Below are 21,291 nucleotides of genomic sequence, written 5' to 3'. Positions count from 1 at the left end.
ACATGGAGATGTAGTCATATAATTTAAGATTACTTAAACATATAATTTAATTATGCTCAATTATAATTCATGTTTTTAAGGTTAGTTACAATTAAAAATCATGTCAACTATATATACTAGTCATGTCAACAACTAATATAATTATGTCAACTATGGTGCATATCGTGTCAACGGCACATACAAGTCATGTCAACTACGGTACATATCGTGTCAACTACACGTACAAGCCATGTCAACTATGTTACATACTATGTCAACTACACATAGAACCATGTTAACAACAATTATAAGTCATGTTAACAACAATTATAAGCCATGTCAACTACACATAGAACCATGTCAACAACAATTATAAGCCATGTCAACTACACATAGAAACCATGTCAACAACAATTATAAGTCATGTCAACAACACGTACAAATCATGTCAACAACAATTATAACCAAATGTCAACTACACTTTCAAGCCATGTCAACAACAATTCAGTCATTTTATAAAAACAATATACTATTTAATCTTAGTTTTAGTTATTTTATTTTAACAATATTCTCTACTTTCTCTTTCCTTTTCTCCTGTTGCTTTTCTTTGTTCGTTTCAACTTGTGCGTCATCCATTGGGCTTGCAGCTGGTGGTGAGATAGGAGAGGCTGATTCATTGGCTCACCCCTTTAGGATCATAACCTGGCGATGTAGGGATATTTTCTCTGTTTCTTTCTTCTGCATACTGCTTGTAAATTAGTTCTACAATGTTAGTATATAAACTGTAGGAGTAATCTAATGTCAACTCAGAGAAACATATGTAAACAAAATGATGTACTTACTTCATCAAAGAAATGTCCAAATTTAAAAGTTGGAAATTCAGTCAAATCTTCAAGAACTTCCTTTTCTTTTTCAGCAATAACTATTGATTCAGATATTGTTTTCCAGTGATCAAAAGTATCAGGCTTGTCTTGAAGGAACGTCTTGGACAAATGAAGAAACTTGTCGGCCACAGATTCAAGTGAAGTCGTTTGGCTTCCAAGTGCATATCAACTCAAGCAGTTGCATCAAGAAGCAAAACACATATGATGACTGGTGGGAGGGGGTATTGATTGACAAGAGAAACCTCAGATACTTATTCAGAGACAATAAAATTACAAAATCCACTGGATAAAAAACAGGCATAAAACACCAAAATATGATTACACATCATCCCTAAGACCCTAACTGTTGGGAACATCCATGAATTGACACTTGAGGAGATTCTAGTAGAGATTGAAAAGACTTACAGCTATGCCACATGCAATGAGTCCAGGCTTCTCCCTGTCATCCATACGGACACATAGCAGTAGAAAAGCTCCTATATACCAGGGGATTGCACCCAGAAAGAAACTAGTAATAAACCTAGCAAAAAAGCAGCAAAATCAGAGAAGTTCCTATTTCACTGAACAAGATGGTAAATCATTCAACTATCATGAAACTATCAGCTGCACCGCATACATTATCTCTTAAGAAAAGCATTTTTGAAATAATTAAGTAGACAATGACTGCTAGATAAACTTACAAGAGCCATCCAAGACCAACACCAAAACAGGGGAGCCGTTCCTCCCTAAAAGGTCCATGAGCAACAACATGACCTAGAAACATTTGTATGTTTTCTACAGCCATCCTAACAGCCATTCAAACAAGCATACACTATGTCAATATAATTATGTCAACACCTATTCAAACAAGCATACACTACTACTGTCAACAATATATTATTATAGCTATGTCAATAGCTAGTATATAAAATGTCAATAATCTTAAAAATTTTAAAATCAAACAGAATAAATCAATATCAATTATACACGATATCATGTCAATAAGAAGTATACCCTGTTGACAACAAGTGCATGCATGTTATTACGATTATGTCAATAGATAAAGTACATAATAAATCTATGTCAATAACAAGTATACCCTATCGACAGCAAGTGCATGTATATTCTTAAAATTATGTCAATAGATAAAGTACATAATAAATCAATGTCAATAACAAGTATATCTCATATATAGCAAACACAATTATCTGGTTACTATTATGTCAATTTGACTATGTCAACAACGATTCTAATAAGTATACACTATGTCAATAACAAGTATATCATGTTTAAAGCAAACATAATTATCTTATTACTTTTATATCAATTGTTAAAGTTTATAATGTCAACAACAATCCAAACAAGCATACACTATGTCAACAGTATACAATATCATCTCAATGACAAGTATATGTTGTTTATAGAAAACACAAGTCTATTATCATAACTATGTCAATAGCTATTGTATGAAATGTCAATAATCTTAAAAATTTAAACAAATCCTTAACTGGAAGCAGATGCATGTTCTCTTTCGTTTTTTCCAGCAGCCTTGTTGATTTCCCTCTCTTCCGATTCTACCATCGCTAATCAACAATAAAAAATCAGCAGAAATCGAATTCAGAAGAAAACAAATCCAGATCTGTTTTAATACACTAAAATCGAAGCAATATACTTAAAATTTGAATCAATTTCTTAACCTGAAGAATTCGCTTCAACGACCGCCGATTTGGAATGCCTTTTTCTGGCTACAATCGGTGCTTCAACTTCAACTACTTCTTCGATCCTCATTTTTGGAAATTAATTGATGTAGAAAACTGAACGAAGTCTAAGATTAGGAGATGAATTGCGACGAAGGGAAGAGAAGATGCAGAATTGTAGAAGAAATTTGGGAGAGAACTCAGAGAAATGTTCGAGAGTTTTGCGGCGTGTTTTGAATACAGCTGAAACATTTTAGAACTGAAATGACAAAAATACCCCCCTGTTGACATAAACCAGACGCTGTTGACATCGCGCGAAGATTGTGAATGGGTGGCTGAGATTGCATCTCAATTCTCAATGGGATGCAATCAATTGCTAACTAATTATCAAATCCAAATTGAGACCAATTTTCAACCATTAGATTAGAAGATCTTGTGGTTAATATGATGTCAAGTGTAATATATTTTAAATTTAAATAATTATTAATTAAATTAAAAGGGTATTAATGTCAAATCCTATATGTAGTAATTATAACTAACTACTTTCTCTCTCCTCAAAATCATCTCAAATCTTTAAATTTACGTAACTCTCTCAATTTAAATTATTTTTTCGCAAAAAAATATATCAAATTAAAGATAATTTAATAAGGATTCCAACGAGATCTCAATTGCATATGTTCCGACGATGTTCCGGGTGATGAAATTTGATAAATTATATTTCAATTTTCGTACATGCTGATAAGCAGTTATTTTCAACAAATGCAACAAAAAATCTCAATATATTGTAGGCAAAATCTCAATATTATGCATGTCCAATCTCAATAAAAATGTGTTGATATTTTCTTGTCCTTGTGTTGATATTCTAATGTCATATTGTTGATATTTGTAATACACAATGTTGATATAAAAAACACTCACAAAAAATTATCATATGATAACATAATGACGATATTACCCTTTTGTTGATATTTTGTCTACTATTTATTGAGATTTGTGAGCTTTAATCTCATCCACTCATTTTAAAATCTAAGAGTGGAGATTTAGTCTTGATTTTAGATTAGGGTGCTATAAGCATTAGAATAAGACCCTCCTATACCTATATTATATATCCATATACATAGACACGATCACATGCTAATATAGATGGTTAATTATGCATGTGTTAATTATGGAACATCTCTTTTTAGTTCAAATTAATTTTTCAATTAATCTTTCCATCATTTAGCATTTTCCCTATATTCAATATATATTTTCATTCTCTACTTCCAATATTCCATAATTCCAATTAATATTTCCATGATTTTAGTTCCAATTAATATTTGATTTTAGCCGTTTCCTTCTAAATAGTGTATTTTAGTTTCTTGATTCCTAAATTTGTGGGATTATGTAAATCAATAAATTAATACGTAAACAAGTTACTTCTTTCATTTTTAATTTTTAACCTTCTTTATGTAAATATTACAACTCAATTGCCCACGAACTATTTAATAAAAATTATAGATTGATAGTAGTAAATTTGTAACTAAAGCATGAATTAAATTTAGCCCAGCCCAGCCCGGCCCGGCCCGTTTACTAACTGGGCTCGGTTCGGCTGGGCCCATCAACCAAAATCCAGGGCCGGCCTGGCCCACTTGACACCTCTAATCATAGTCAATGCCTTCGCGTTGACTATAACCCTTTGCCGCTAACCTAGCCTTGTAGGTTTGTACTTTGCCATCTGCATCCCTCTTCTTTTTTAAGATCCATTTGCAGCCTATAGGGTAAACCCCATCTGGCAAGTCAACTAGTTCCCAGACTAAGTTGAAGTACATCGAGTCCATTTCAGATATCAAGGCTTCAAGCCACTTCTCTCGATCAGTGTCTGACACCGCCTCGGTATAGGTCTTAGGCTCATCGTCATATAAATCAACTTCATCATCTTGGTTCTCAACCATTAGATTCAGTCTCTCAGGTGGACGACAAAACCTTCTAGGCCTATTGAGTTGGTTTTCTTCTGGCTCGGGCTGTTCATTCTGAATGTGAGTAGGTTCAGGAATATCACTATGATCTTCTTGAGGTAGAGGTGATGCAACTATTGTATCATCTTGTCTTTGATGCATCTCATTGTCTTGAGGAGGTTCTTCGAGAGTCCCTCTAAGGTCTCCTCTAATAGTAATTTCCCTTCCCAATAGATCATCAAAAACTCCCACTGAGTTATTGTTCAAACCATTTGACAATACCTCATCCTCAATGTTATCTTGTGGTTTTTGAATTTCTTCAAGATCTATAATGTTGTGACCTTGTTCCTTTAAGACATAATTGTCTTCAAGAAACGTCACATCCCTAGAGATTATCACCTTGTGATCTCCAGGGCAGTAGAATTCATATCCTCTAGTTTGTTTACGATATCCCACAAAGTAACACTTCTCACTTTTAGATTCCAACTTATCAGTCATTTGTTTCTTAACAAAAGCTGGACAACCCTAGGTCCGCATATAGTTAAGACAAGGCTTTTTGCCATACCATAACTCATATGGTGTTTTCTTAACTAATTTGGATGGAACTATATTCAGAATGTAAATACCAGTCAATAAAGCATGACCCAAGAGAAATAAAGGAAGACTAGCTAAACTCATTATGGATCGAACCATATCTAATAATGTTCGATTTCTCCTTTCAGATGCTCCATTCATTTGTGGTGTACCAGGAGGTGTCCAGTCCGACTGGATTCCATGTGATTTCAAGTAATCAAGAAATTCTCGGCTCAAGTATTCCCCTTCTCGATCTGATCGAAGAGTTTTGATACTTTTCCCAAGTTGTTTCTCAACTTCACACTTAAACTCTTTAAATTTCTCAAAGGCCTCAAATTTGTGTTTCATAAGATACACATATCCATACCTTGTCAAATCATCAGTGAAAGTAATGAAGTACGAATAACCATCTTTTGCTTGGGTTGGAAACGGTCCGCACACATCTGTGTGGATCAACTCTAGCACATCATCAGCACGTCCCCCTTTCCCAGAAAGTGGCTTATTAATCATCTTTCCTTTCAGACATAATTCACAAGCACCATATGATTCAAAATCAAATGAATTTAGATAGTCTAACTTTCTCAATCTCGCTATCCTTTTCTCATTGATATGACCAAGTCTACAATGCCAAAGATAAGTAGCATTATCCGTATTACATAGCTTAAGTCTTTTATTTTGCACATTGAGAATATTCCGTTTACATTCAAGCATATATAATGCATTTTCTAAAGAGGCATTTCCATAATACAATCCATTATTAGAAAACGAGCATCTGCTGTTTGCAAAATGGAAGGAAAAACCTTCGATGTCCAACATAGGAATGGAAATAATATTCTTTGAAATAACTGGAACAAAATAACAATTATGTAAATCTAGTCTATGTCCTGAAGGAAGATCTAATCTATAAGTTCCCCCGCGTTCGGCAACAACTTTTGCTCCATTTCCAACACGTAGATCTACTTCCCCAGGCCTCACTTTCCAGCTGTCAATTAAACCTTGCACATTATTACAAATGTGTGAACCACGAGCGGTATCCAATACCCAAGATTGTGAGTTATTCATAGACATATTTATCTCAATGACAAACATAGCTGAGCTCCCACTCATTGCACCTTGTGCCTTGAAGTTTGGGCAGTCTCTCTGCCACTCCGTGAAATTTGACCTAGTTAATTTGTTTGTTTCCATCATACACTCATAAGATAAGTTTGACCTATTACCTGAACAGAAAATAAAACGAAAAGCAAATTAGAAAAACATACAAAGATCACATTCGCATCACTAATCAAACAAGGGTTTATTTTATTGATTAGATCCCACTAATTTTAACATATATTATACCCCCAAACATAAAATACGAATTTATATCAAATATAAATTTTAGTGGTCCAAGATCCAAGTCTATATAGTTGTAGCCTCTGTGAGGGCTGATGACTACAATAATATCACTAGGTAGGCCTCCAAGCCAACTGTAACAACAATTTTACAATTCTTGGTTTATTAATCTAATTAATATACGTCCATAAATTATTTTGGTTGCGAGAGCTACACAAAATAATTTAAGCAAGTCAACCCCATCACACGATGCCAACCATGCATCTATGAATGAGCCTAAACCTTGTGGATTTAGAGTAAACGCGAGGGCGTAAAACTCATGGTCGAAAAGGCTAGGAACATGAAGAGCGAAGGGAGAGCTTAGTGTGTGTATTGCTGTGTAAAATGGAACTTCCCCGATCCAGAGAATCCACTAGACACTGGGTCTAGGAACTCGGAGAATCCTCGGGTTACCTGTCGTTGGCCACACAATCACTTCCTTCTCTTTTCAAAACCCTCAACCCGTTATGCTAAAAAGATTAGTATAGGGAAGCAGGGATCGAATCCACAGAGACAGATGCGTAAGTAAACATGCTAAAAGACCTGGAAACTATTTTTGGCTGCTGCCATGCAATTTTCTCGGGGTTGAGATTTAATTCCTAGACTCCGGAAATGAAATGCTCTATCCTAACAGCTAGATCTAGGCAGAGATAACAGAACATGCATAATAATGACCAAACACGCTTGAAATTATTGCTAGACCGGGTAAACGGCTTCCTAAGCTAACCTAGACACAGGAACGAACAACATGTGGGGACCATTTCCCTAAACAGCATAATACGACGGAAAAGCTGCAGATTAACCAACTAAAGGACTAACTAACAGCGACATCATCTTCTCTAACTTTTATCACGAAATTTCAGAAGAAAAACAGAGCAAAGTAAGTATCAAAACGGGGCAAACGAGATTAAACCGATTAACGCAATTAACTACCGAAACTAAAGCAAATCTACGATTACTAGACGAGATAAACAAGTAAACAGAATTTAAATATCACAACCATGCAAGCATAAACAAATCTAAATGCTGGATGCTTCATCCACTCCGAATCCAAGCCATCCACAACAAACCAACACAATTTCCATCTCCGATCTTCACAGATTCAACCAGATTCAACCGATCAACTACAAATCTCCATGCAATTTAAACTCCACCTCAGATCAATTAAGAATATCCACCAAAGCAAACAGAAAATGCAACAATAACATAACCGAAACCAAAGTAGCAAATTCCATAGCTAAATAGTGCAATATCCAACGAGAACGTAACAAAACACGACCGAGCTTCAAACTACGAAGACTCGGGAAATACAAAACGTAAACAGAAATCAAATAAAAGGATTGTATCTTCGCCTCCCGTGGAGACGGTGTTACACAATGACTAATTTGAAACGTGAACCCCTAAAATAATTCCCCTAAAGTGTGTGTAGAGAATGAGAAAAGCCGAGCTAAGAGCTGATGATGCAAAAGGAGAACTCCCTTCATGTTGGATGCGTGCTCTTATTTATAAGGGGCGGAGCTTCTAGACTCTTCCTGGTGTTTCTCATTTTCCCTCCTTGTGGATGCTCCTTCGTCTAGTAAACTCTTCCCTTTTTTCTGCTCACTTTTCCCGCCAGCTTCTTCCTCCAGGTAATCCTCTCTTTCTTCCTGGGGCTGGCAATTTCTCTACACACCTGGCTTATAAAACTTTGTTAGACCCAGGAAATCACATGATTTATCCCATAACCAATGCATGAAATTAGTCTTATCAGAACATCAAACAATTGTGATGGATGATGAGTTTGTTTCAAAAACAAGACTTATATTTTATGGGGAAAAAGTGTGATACTAGTTATGTAAATATAATATCCAATATCAAATCTCAAATAATTACTGGGCGCCGCCTGCCCAGACATAGTATAACACGGACTACAAATACTGGGCGCCGCCTACCCAAACATAATATAACATGGTCTCTAACTACTATAGTTAAATAAATAAGCATAAATCAAATAACAAGCTTATCACATAGGATATCAAATAATGCTCAACAAATAAAATCAAATTTTATTTTTTAATTAAATGTGGATTAACCGATTATATCAATTCCTAATTAATTTAATTGCATATTTTAATATTAATTCTAAATTAATAAAAACTATCTTAAAATTTATTAATCTAATTAATAAATTATGTTTCTGTAATTGGTTTTATATAATTAATCTAATTAATTATATGTCTATAGTCATTTCAATTAAAACAGCATCTGAAACAATTACTCATAAAATCATCTTGCTTGGAAAAATTTTGTAAACATTGAATCAGATTTAAACGAAAATTTTGAAACATAATAAAGTTTTCTTTTGTCAGAATATAATTTTCTTTGGAAATACTTAAGAATCAAGAAACAAATCCCAATTCTAATAAGCAATTGTTTTCCATAGTTTCCATAAATGAAATAAGAAATCTAATTTCTCATTCCAACGCAATTACGTAAATCTAATTTTATGCCCAACCATATAAATACGATTAATCCACAAGATCAAGGTCAATCAGATAGTCTACACACTCCAAATCTTCTCATTTCCTTTATCTATCTAGTCGGTTTGTCAGCTCGTCCAGATGGCGTATAGCTTACTAATTGTTGGATTTGCTCGATCACTCATTCCTCACCAGGGATGTTAGGATCGATCACTCTTAGTTATTTCTTGCCACTGATGCCTCGGGTTATGAGAATTTCTCCTTCTTTCCTCATTTCCTATTTTTTTTCTTTCTTTTTTCCCTGGACTTCGTCTAGCTTATACCTCCTTGTTTTCCTGGACTTTGTCTAGCTTATACCTCCTCATTTTCCTGGACTTCGTCCAGCTTATACCTCCAGATGTTTAATCATTTTTTATTTCTTTTTTTTTTTACTTTCCCCTATTTATCTCCTTTCTAAATTCTTCTCCCTAAGCATCAGGTGGCAGCCCCTTTTTAACATGTTAGCACTCAATGTTAAGGCTTATAACTCACTTATGTAGTGGGCCTTCACAACTAGGTCAGCTAAGGCACTTTCTATCGTTCTTGCTTCTTCCAAACCGATTTCAGCTTTTAAAAGAAAGAGGGCTCAAAGTTGTCGTGCATCCTATTCTCAATTACTCTTACTAAGGGAATCTTGTCTTATTATTATCACCAGTTCATGCCAAACACGTAAAATCTAAAAAAAAAAACTAACTCCTAGACCTATTGACTCTTACACATGCTGAGCACAAACTGCACTAACTCTCCTACCCCCTCCCACTTCACTCCAGCTTGTCTCCAAGCTATCCTAGTGAAGAGGGGAAATAAGGGGGTTGGTGCGCACAATCAAAATAAAACACAGAAAACAACATACTCAAAAACACAAACAAACTTCTCACACTTAGACCAGGCAACGGGCTAAGTGGGAGAAGATAAAGATACAAAACAGGAAAATAAAATGCTGATGATACATATAAACTTCTCACACTTAGACCAAGAATTGGGCTAAGTGGGAGAAAATTATAACAGATAAACAACATGCTTACTTAAACAAAAACTTCTCACACTTATTCTAAGGATTGGGCTAAGTGGGAGAACACACATAACAACAACTACACATGCTCAGCACAGATAAAACACAAACATATAAAATAAAAATAAAATAAAACGACTAAAAAAAAAAAAATTACTTGGTCAATGGGGGATTTTCAATTCTGAGTCTGGCCCCGTTGGGAGCCAGACCTGGGTGGTACGTTGGGGCGGTTCACTTTCAACTTCTTCTTTGCCGGCGACGCCGGCGCTTCCTCCTCAGCTATCACAGAGGTTTTTGACAGGGGCTTCTTCGTAGATATAGACGCAAGGGACGGTGATGTCAGTGGGGCTACCAAAGGCTTAGACTAGGGCGGGAGCTGCTGGTGTGATGAGCTTCCCTGACCGGGCTGCCTGACCGCAGTGCCGGGTCTTAGAGGCTGCCTTTGCTGGGTCTGGGAAAGCGTCTCCCCAAGCCATTCTGCCATTTTCTTCATTAAATTGACCGCGTCAGTCGTCCTCTCGTTCTGAGCTGATGATCTGTTAGCCAAGACATCCATGCTTTCCTTAATGGCCCGCAACTCCCCTCTGGCCCCGCCCAATTCTTCTCTTATCGCAACGACCTCCTTCCTTAGCTCCTCCATATCGGCATTCGCCACCTACTCTTCCGGCTCCTTTTTCACCTTGTCCACATTCGCTCCCACATTGTAGAAGCACAACTCATGTCCCTCCATGTATAGGAGCCCCTTATTGAAAAAATATTCCACGCTAAACAGCTCTGGGAGCTCGCACATCGTGACGCTGGGCTCCGCCTTTCCAATTTTCATCACAAAGTTGCGTTCTATGTAGGCGCCCAGGAGATAGCAAGTATACATGTGACGGGAGAGATTGGCTGTCATCTGGTGGCAAGCTTGGGCCAACCAATAGTCGAGGTGGACTTTGATGCGCTTCGACATACACCATGTGAAATAGAGCTCAGTGGTGGTGAGGCTGGAACTGGCAGTGCCCATTAGGTTGTAGCCAATGAATTCCTATGCAAACCGGAGGAGGTGATCAGTGATATGGATTCCTTTCGACACACTGGTCTTGAAGGTTCCTCTCCTAGCGTATGTTATAGACTCCCATGCTGTTTGCGGTGTGAATCCCGACGTGTTCCTTGGTGGGCCGTACACTCTGTCATCCCAAATGCCCTCTTCATCTTCAGCGTTTGTAAATAATCTCATTCTGAGGAACCACTCTCTGACACTCATTGTGTGCTCAATGTTAAAGAGACGGAAGGAGATTGAGTTTACGTCAGGGTGGTTGCCTTGAAGCGAAAAGTGGAGAAGAATTCTTATGCTGCATCTACTGGCACCTCCTGCTCGCTGTGTTTTAGTAGCCACTCGAAACTGATATCCCTGATGTGGTCAAGGAACTCCTCCTCCGACTCTGTCTGCTTCAGAGAATCTAGGTCATATCGCTTCCCAGACTTGGCCAGCTTCCCCACTGCACTCCGGTCCTTGTGTGTCTGTGCTCGCCTGGAGTCATTAAACTTAGCCATAGATCCCAGGAGTTTCTTGGTGATCCAGATTTCTTCCCTCTCGAAGTTGGGGACTTCCTCTTCATCCTCCGACTCTTCCTCTGACTCGCTCTCAGCATTACCAGGTCCAGAATATTTGGGTAGTGTACGAGGAGATTCCCTGACGGAGGAGGGCCTCTGTGACTTCCTGGTCTGAGGATTGGCTACCTTCTTGCCCTTCCTCTTGCGTTCCATAGCCACTCAACGCTCCTTGGTAGCGTCTACCTCTCCTTCCGACCCATGTGTCTCTCCCTCCTGCACACTCCCTGCCCTCGGGGCAAGGAATCCTGATCCCCTGGACTATTCTCCGTCGTCCACCTCATCCAGCGCACTCCTTCACGCCATTCTTCTCGACGCCCTTGGTTTCACCGGCGAGTCCTCTGGCACATCGTCCAGATCCACAATTTCTAATGGCCCGTCATCCGTAGGCCCTTGTTTTTCGGAAATAATGGGGACCTCATCCCCTCCAGGCTTTTTAGGGATTTCTCCCTCAGCAAACATGGTCGGGGTTTCCCCCTTAGATGGTTTCGGAGTTTCCTCCTCAGTGCTTTTCGGGGTTTCCCCCTCAGATTTTTCAGGGATCTCTCCCTCAGCAAACATGGTCGGGGTAGCCCCCTCAGATTAAAACAGAGTCCCCCCCTCAATATACAGACTTGGGGTATCCCCCTCCACAGACTTCAATATAGAGATCCCTCCCTCAACAGACTTTAAAATAGGGGTTTCCCCCTCATCAGACTGTACTACAGATGTATTACCTTCCCTCGTGGCTTCTTCTCAGAGTCGCCCACCGCCATTCTATCAATCTCGTCCGCAAAACCGCTAACGCCCTCTTGTTCCTCCTCAAGTCCGCCACCCTTTTCTTGTTCTCCGATGTCTGGGCTCGGCCCAGTCTCTGCATGTGCTCGATCTAGGGTTTGGGCTCCCTCTGGGTGTGAAATAGGCAGGGGCTTCCTCTTTACTGCCAAATTTCTCCTCCAACTCCTTCAAGAACGCCTCATCCTCAGGATTTCCGACGGTAGGGGATTCTGGAACGGAAGTCGGGTGCCACTCCGAGCGTATATCGAGGACTGGAAAAGTCATCAGAACCGGCGGCTGTTTGGACGAATCGCCGGACGGTGGCTTGGTGGCGGGGTTTTCCTTCCTCGCAGCAGAATCTTGCGCCTTCTCCATGGTTTTTTTCCTGCACAACTCGCAAAAACTAGGGTAAAATTCGGGTTAGGGTTTGAGAGAAATTGGAAGAAATTAGAGAGAGAGAATTATGAGAGTAGAGAGAGAAAAGTCGGTTGAATTTTGATTTGAAAGGAAAGAATAAAGGTAATGGGCTTTTCAGGGTAGGCAGGCGAACGGCTGCATGGTGATGTAAGCAACCGTACGCCCCCTAGAAAAGCGAATTTTGAAATTCGAATAGTTACCGTCTTCCCTCCAAATTCTTACTGTGAAAATTCTTCCTCCCCCTAGCAACTCACAATTCCATACAAAAAAACAAAGGTGAAACATCAGATTCTCGGGTCGAGGAGTATGAGTGACAAAACAATTTTCCTGAAGAGTTTGGTGCTTCGAAAATATTTTTGGAAGATTAATTTTTTTTTCTTTGTTTGGATTTTCTTATATTAGAAAGCAATTAAACTATTTACACTTGCAAACGAGTATTCTCAAGATTCCCTATGTCAGTGTACAGATATACTTTTATTCCCCTTTTTACCTGACCTAGGAGTTCATTGAGAATAGTCATTTGCCTGACTAATTAGGAAATAATAACGGATGCATGCAGTGGCATTTCTTCCACCACATGCAGATCCGCATTATCCCTATATACCTTCACCCGGTGTCCATTGACTAGAAAGGGAACAGAATTCGAGGCGCTTCCTTGGATTTCCACTGCTCCATTTGCTCGAAGGCCAAAGATAGTGTATGGTCCTATCCATTTGGATTTCAACTTCCCAGGCATCAGCTTGATCCGAGATTGGAAAAGAAGTACTTTCTGCCCTACTCGGAGTTCCTTGACCCGGAGGTTCTTGTCATACTCGGAGTTCCTTATACCACATTGTTGTGTCAAATGCTTCTAGCCTTAGCTCCTCCAGTTCTTGTAGTTGCAGCTTCCTTTCTTCTTCATAGGCCGGCGCCTTCATATTCATCTCCTTTATGGCCTAATATGCCTTGTGTTCCACTTCCACGGGCAGATGGCACATTTTCCCGAACACCAATCTATAAGGTGACATCCCGATTGGTGTTTTGTAAGCGGTCTTGTATGCCCATAGAGCATCATCAAGGCGCTTACTCCAATCTTTCCTCGTAGTATGCACCGTTTTTTCCAAAATGCTTTTGATTTTCCTATTCGAGACTTCAGCTTGACCATTTGACTGAGGGTGATATGGTGTAGACAGCCTATGATGCACACCGTATTTCCTCATCAGCGCCTCTATGGTGCGGTTGCAGAAATGTGTTCCCTGGTCTGAGATGATAGCTCTGGGTACCCCATACCGGTTGAAGATGTTCGCCTTCAGAAATTTAGCTACTTCCTTCGATTCACAGGTGGGTGTAGCCTTTGCCTCTATCCATTTGGATACATAGTCCACTACAACCAAGATGTAAGTGTTACCATAAGAAGATGGGAACGGTCCCATAAAGTCCATCCCCCATAAGTCAAAGATCTCGCAAATCACTATAGGCACTTGGGGCATCTCGTCCCTCCTTGAAATTCCTCCTGTCTGTTGACATCTCTCACAGCATTGACAGTATTCAAAAGAATCTTTGTTCAGTGTTGGCCAATAGAATCCACTGTCCAAGACCTTTCTGGCAATCTTCCTAGGTCCAAAGTGACCTCCGCATGCCAGGGCGTGGCAATAATGGAGCACGTCCATCTGTTCCCATTCTGGAATGCATCATCGGATTACTTAGTCTGAGCACATCTTCCAGAGGTAGGGATCGTCCCAAAAGTAGTATTTGGCTTCACTCTTCAACTTCATTCTTTAGGCCCGGGAAACTTCTTGGGATCCTGGCATCTCTCCGGTGACTAAGTAATTAGCCAGGTCAGCGAACCATGGCTCTGTATTCAACGGATGCTTCCCTTTGTCTGCTATTCCTGGACCTGTTACTACCAACACTGTTTCCCAGTTAATAGGTCCAGCAGATCTTCCCAGATAGTAAAGATGTTCCTCGGGGAAGACATCAGGTACGGTCAGAATTTCTCAAATGAGTATACCACGGCCAACATCTCTTTTTCTGTGGTATCATAGTTCTTTTGAGCCTGGTTGAGGGTCTTCGAGGCATAGAAAATGACATAACTCTTCCCTTCAATCCTCTGACCCAGGACCGCTCTTACTGCGAAGTCACTTGCATCACACATTACCTCGAACGGGTGATTCCAATCTGGTGCCCTAATCATTGGTGCAGAGACGAGCTTATCCTTTAACATTTGAAATGCCTTCTTGTAGTCTTCATTAAAGACGAACTCCAAATCATTGTGCAAGAGATGAGTGAGTGGTTGTGCAATCTTTGCAAAGTCTCTGATGAACCTTCTATAGAATCCTGCATGCCCCATGAATCCTCTAACTTCCTTCCGATTCGTAGGGTAGGGCAGCTTCGAGATCACATCCACTTTGGCCTTATCCACTTGGATACCTCTCTCCGAGACCACATGTCCGAGGACTATTCCTTCGGGTACCATGAAATGGCATTTTTCAAAATTTAGGACCAAATTCTTCTCCTGACATCTTCTCAGCACCAGATCCAGATTGGCTAAACAAGAATCAAAGAAATTTCCATACACCGTGAAATCATCCATTAAATCTCAATATACACCTCCAGCAGGTCTGAGAAGATGCTCATCATACAACGCTGGAAGGTGCCTGGTGCATTGCATAGACCAAACGAAATTCTTCTGTATGCATAAGTGCCGAACGGACAGGTAAAGGTTGTCTTCTCTTGGTCTTCAGGATCCACATATATCTGGAAATACCCACTATATCCATCAAGGAAACAGAAATATTCCTTTCCAGCCAATCTTTCCAACATCTGATCGATGAAGGGTAAAGGAAAGTGATCCTTTCTAGTGGCTCCGTTAAGCTTCCGGTAGTCAATGCACATTCTCCATCCAGTCACCAACCGAGTAGATACCAACTCATTCTTATCGTTCTCAATCACTTGTATCCCTGACTTCTATGGCACCATGTGAACTGGGCTGACCCATTCACTGTCTAGAATTGAGTAAATAATACCTAAAGATAGCAACTTCAGGACTTCTTTCAGAACTTCCTCTCTCATGTTCGGGTTCAGCTTACGCTGCGGGTCTCTATGAGCCTTCGCCCCTTCTTCCAATCTGATGTGATGCATACAAAGGTCAGGGCTGAGGTCTGAGAGAGTCCATCATATGGCCTTCTTGTTTCTTCTGATTACTTCCAGTAACTTATCCACTTGTTCAGCTGTTAAATGACTGTTGATTATCACCGGGAAGGTTTCATCTTCTCCAAGGTAGGCACACTTTAGGCTCTCGGGCAATTTCTTTAACTCCTTCTTGGGTGTGATAGTTTCCTGGGGCAGGGGATTCTTTTCCAAGTTCTTAGTTGTCATTTCTCCCAAGTCAGTTGCCTCGTCTGGGCTTTTTTCTTGAACAGAACCAGTTGACTCGAATGATAGTGATTGGTGGGAGAATGCCATGACCGCTTCATTGATCTGTTCGTCTGACATGTCCCGAGTCAATAGGGTCTCACACCATCCTGCTACCTCTTTGTCAATAGAGTGACTTAATTCTGAATTGTTGAATTGTTCCTGCATTAATTCGGTCTCAAGGTATTCCTAGACCAGCGGGTTAATAACATCGATAGCATGCAAATTTTCAACATCCAATGGTTTCTTCATGGCTTCATCAATGCTAAAGGTGTATTTCTCCCCATGATAGTCTAGGCATATAGTCCCGTCAAACACATCAATTATAGTCTTAGCGGTGCGTAGGAATGGTCTTCCTAGAAGCACTCCGCTAGACTCAGCAGATTCGTTCTCACTCATTTTTATTACATGAAAATCAGTTGGGTACAGGAAATCATGCACCTTAACTATCACATTCTCTAGTACACCTTCGGGTGAGATGCATGTTCTATCAGCCAACTGAATGACTACTTTCGTGTCAACCAGACTTACCCCTATCAACTTCTTATATATTGAAAGAGGTAAAACATTTATCGAGGCTCCTAGATCACACATTGCATGCTCAATTTTAATGTCTCCCAAAGAAATGGGCAAGGTGAACATACCTGGCTGGGTCTGTGCATTTTGATGGCATCCTTCTCTTTTGTATTACAGCTGACACGTTCTCTCCAATCACTATCTTCCCGATGGTTTGGTTTTTCCAGCAATAAACACCTTGATGAATTTGCTAAAAGTAGGAAGCTTCAGAGCCTGCAGGAACAGCAGATTGATTTCCAACTTGCCAAAAATCTCCATGAAGTCTTCCGTGTCATCCTTCTTCTTCTTGGCTTCCCCTCGGTGAGGCAATGGCTTCATGCGTTTCAACGCTCCTACTGAACCCCCAGCTGTAGATTCTCTGGTCTCCTTTCTTATGTCTTCAATCTCCACTTCAGGCTCTGGGTCTAGGAAGAATGGATCAGCCATACGGGGCAGTGGCTTTTCCAAATCACCTTTTTAGAGGTCACCTTCTACTCTGGTACTTCTTGTCTCAGTATCCCTTTGATTAGGGGAAGAACTTCATTCCTCCTTGTTCATCATGGGGGGTACATTCTCATCATCCTTCATCAGAGGACCTTCATAACCACATCCCGACCTCAGAGTGATCTGACTGAAGTTTGCCCGGTCAGGTGGTTTTACCGAAGCTGGTATTCTCCCCTCGTTTCCCCTCATCTCATTCAACGAAGTTGCTAATTGAGACATTTGTTTAGCCAACATGTCCATAGCAGACTTTTGCTCCTATTGGGCATCTTGAATTTTGTGTACCACATCATTATTGGCCTGCATGTTGTTCTGCATATGTTGTTGAGAGCTGACTAGGTCATGCATCATGTCATCCAGATTCCTCTGGGGCCTATAATTGGGCTGATTGGAAATTGGCCCTTGGTTGTGATTTGATCCACTCCCTTGACCTTGGTGATAGTTTCCCTGACCTTCCTGATTGTTGTTGAACTGGTTCCCTGACCCTTGATTCCCTTGGTGGTTATGCTGGAAATTCTGATTATTTCCAGTGGCATTCCTCTGGTGCGGTGGCACATAAGAATTCCCTTGGTTACTCTGGATCCTATTGCTCCAATTGGGTTGGTCCCCTTGATAACGGTAGCTCCAGTTATTTGGCCATTCCTGGTTCTTCCCTGACCAGTTTGAGTTGTGCAGTGGTCCTTCTTGATTACGGTTGGGCCAATTCTGCTGGGTCTCTGCTGGACCTGGGTACTGCAGTTGAAGCTGTTGATTTCCATCACCCCATCTGAAACAAGGATTGTCTCTCCACGGGGACTCCTTAATTTTCCACTGATTCCAGCTTGTACTCTGATTATTCTGATTCCAATCCCCCACAGCGTTGACCTGGGCTTGGAATTCTCCATCAGGCGGTTGACCATAGTAGAGTTGGAGTTGATTTTCCTCCGGACCTGGCGGTTTCTCTTTCTACTGCGAGATAGGGGAATTTTTCTTTTCAATTCCACTTAGAAGTGCCTTCTCCAACCGATCTATTCTGTCTCCAACCCCTTCTCCTTCTTGCTCCTTTACTGCATTAACTGAGCTTCTCCTCATAATTGTACGTGGGTTATTGATAAGGCTAATTTCATGCATTGGTTATGGGGATAAATTTTGTGATTTCCTGGGTCTAAGCCAGGTGTGTAGAGAAACCGTCAGCCCCAGGAAAAAGACGAAGATTACCTGGAGGAAGAAGTTGGCGGGAGAAGTGAGCAGAAGAGGGAAGAGTTGCTAGACGAAGGAGCATCCAAACGGAGGGAAAAATGGGAATCACAAGAACAGTATAGAAGCTCTATCTACTATAAATAAGAGCACGCGATCAACATGAAAAGGGACTCCTCTCAACATCGGCTTTTAGCTTAGCTTTTCCATTTTCTCTTCACACACACTAAATCATTTGGGGGTTCACGATTCTGGTTCAGTTGTGGTGTAACACCGTCTCTACGAAGGTGAAGATACAATCCTTTATTGCTTTCTGTTTATATTTCGTATTTCCCGAGTCTTCTCTGTTCGAAGCTCGGTCGTGTTTGTTATTCTCTCGTTAGATACTTCGTATTTTGCTTTGGAAATTGCTATTTTGGTTTCAGTTATGTTGTCATGTTATCTGTTTGTTTTGGTGGATATTGTTGGTTGATCTGAGTTTGGAGTTTGAATTGCATGGAGATTTGTAGTTGATCGGTTGAATCTAGTGGAATCTGTGAAGATCGAAGATGGAAACGGAGTTTGATTGTTGTGGATTGCTTGGATCCGGAGTGGGTAAAGCATCCGACGTGTAGATCTGTTCGCATTTGCATGGTTATGATATTTTGAATTCTATTTACTTGTTTCCTCGTCTAGTAATCGTAGATCTGTCTTAGTTTCAATAGTTAATTTTGTTTACCGGTTTAATTTTGTTCGCCCTGTTTGGATCCTTGCTTGCTCTGTTTTTCACCGTTTATTTCGTGATAAAAGTTAGAGAAGATGATGTCGTTGTTAGTTAGTCCTTTAGTTGGTTAATCTGCAGCTTTTTCCGTCGTACTCTGCCGTTTAAGGAAATGGTTCTCACGTTTAACTTTTCCTCTGTCTAGGCTAGCTTAGGAAGTCGTTTACCCAATCCAGTAGTTGTTTCAAATACTTTTAGTCATTATGCATGTCCCTGCCTAGATCTAGCTGTTAGAGTAGAGTATTTCATTTCCCAAGTCCAGGAATACAATCTCAACCCCGAAAATTACGTGGCAGCAGCCAAAAAATAGCTTCCAGGTCTTTGAGCATGTTTACTTACGCATCTATCTCTGTGGATTCGATCCCTGTTTCCCTGTACTAACCTTTTTAGCAACAGTGGGTTGAGGGTTTTGAAAGGCGAAGGAAGTGATTGTGTGCCCAACGACAGGTAACCCAAGGATTCTCTGAGTTCATAGACCCGGTGTCTAGTGGATTCTCTGGATCGGGAGATTTTAATTCAAACACACCTCGCTGAATTATCGTCTCTTCAAATGGCGTCGTTGTCGGGGATGGATGGCGTAGTTTGTTTACGTGTTTAAAGATTTGGTGTATATAGTTTTAATTTCTGTTATTTGTTTTTCCTGACAGTTTTTGAGCAAGGGCTCACGATTTGGGAACTGGAGTAACCCGTCTGGGTCGAGGGACGCTCAAGTTAGGTGGCAGGTCAAGGAATCAACATCCACAATCACCACTAAATTAGGGTTTACGACTGTAGATCCATTTTCGTTCGAATCAGAAAGTGAAAAAAAGTGGAATTCGTCAGGAGGAGAGGACCCGAAGTCTTCTATAGAAACAGAGCACTCCGAAACAGAGGAGGAGGCAGATGTAGATATGGCACACCTGGAGGATCCTGACCCGGAGATCGGTTCACTCACCGTGCATCTGGATGGTAAACCCGCCCATGCCATAGTCTCGAATCAGCGACAGAGATCTATTGATATTAAGACAAACGTGCTGGGTGTTTTACCTACATTCTCTGGACGGAGGAATGAATGTCCTTACGAGTTCTTAAACGAGTTTAGTAAGCTGTGCAGCATCCAAAAGCGGCCAAACGATGCCACTGAGGAGGACTACCGCCTGTGTGCAGTCCCATTTGCCCTTAAAGGGGAAGCCAATACTTGGCTGCTGAGGCTTCCACCTGACTCGATCAACACATGGAAGGATTTCAAACTAGAATTCCTGGATTATTTCTTCCCGTCCAACAAAATAAACTCCTTAAAGAAGGAGATTCAGGAATGTAAGCAGGACTACGATGAGTCCTTGAGCCAAGACTGGTCTCGGTTTAAGGGGCTGCTCGACGCTTGTCCTAATCATAGGATGATGGAGGCTGAGACTTTTAACTTGTTCTATGAAGGAGTTAATCCTGAGTCTAAGGACTTAATGAATTCCTCGAGCGGGGGATTTTTACCAAGAACAAGGCAAGTGGAGCACGTGAGATTTTGGGAAGGTTGATTGATGCAAAGAAGGCGTACGACAACCCACGTATCATGAGGAGATTTTCGGCTAATGCAGTAAAGGAACAAGAAGGAGAAGGAGTTGGGGACAGGATAGATCGGTTGGAGAAGGCACTTCTGAGTGCAATTGAGAAGAAGAATTCCCCTACCTCGCAGGAGAAAGAGAAACTGCCAGGTCCAGAGGAAAATCAACTCCAGCTCTATTATGGTCCACCGCCCGATGGAGAATTTCAAGCCCAGGTGAATGCATTGGGGAATTGGAATCAAAATAATCAGATTACAAGCTGGAATCAGTGGAGATTAAGGAGGCACAATGGAGAGACAACCCCTGTTTCAGGTGGGCAGATGGGAACCAACAGCTCCAGCTACAGTACCCACGTCCAGCAGAAGCCCAGCAAAGTTGGCCTAACCGCAGTCAAGACGGACCACGGCATAATTCGAACTGGTCGGGGAAGAATCAGAAAGGGCCAAACAACTGGGGTTATCGCAATCAAGGGGACCAACCCAATTGGAACAATTGAAACCAGAATAATCAAGGAATTTCTTATGTGCCACCACACCAGAGGAACGCAAAGGGAAACAATCAGAATTTTCAGCATACACACCAGGGAAATCAAGGATCAGGGGGTCAGTTCAGCAACAATCAAGGAGGTCAAGGGAACTATCGCCCAAATCAGGGGAGTGGACCGGGCCACAA

General features: G+C 40.8%; 1 protein-coding gene and 1 long non-coding RNA gene across 2 annotated transcripts; both read right to left on the bottom strand.

Annotated features, from left to right (window-relative positions):
* Positions 1-1,307: 1,307 nt before the first annotated feature.
* Positions 1,308-1,622, bottom strand: LOC125193053. Its single transcript, XR_007171524.1, has 2 exons — positions 1,544-1,622; positions 1,308-1,383 (listed from the first exon to the last, which is right to left on the bottom strand). It is a non-coding gene; the product is annotated as an uncharacterized LOC125193053 (long non-coding RNA).
* Positions 1,623-15,267: 13,645 nt separating this feature from the next.
* Positions 15,268-16,488, bottom strand: LOC125194747. Its single transcript, XM_048092977.1, has 3 exons — positions 16,300-16,488; positions 15,880-16,251; positions 15,268-15,642 (listed from the first exon to the last, which is right to left on the bottom strand). Exons 1-3 carry the CDS (start codon positions 16,486-16,488, stop codon positions 15,268-15,270), a joined length of 936 nt encoding a protein of 311 aa, XP_047948934.1.
* Between the last annotated feature and the right edge of the window lie 4,803 nt (positions 16,489-21,291).

This window comes from Salvia hispanica, chromosome 6 (assembly GCF_023119035.1).
Source record: "Salvia hispanica cultivar TCC Black 2014 chromosome 6, UniMelb_Shisp_WGS_1.0, whole genome shotgun sequence".
Classification (NCBI taxonomy): domain Eukaryota; kingdom Viridiplantae; phylum Streptophyta; class Magnoliopsida; order Lamiales; family Lamiaceae; genus Salvia; species Salvia hispanica.
Note: the sequence above shows the minus strand (reverse complement) of the source record. Positions and strands in the feature narration are given on the sequence as shown.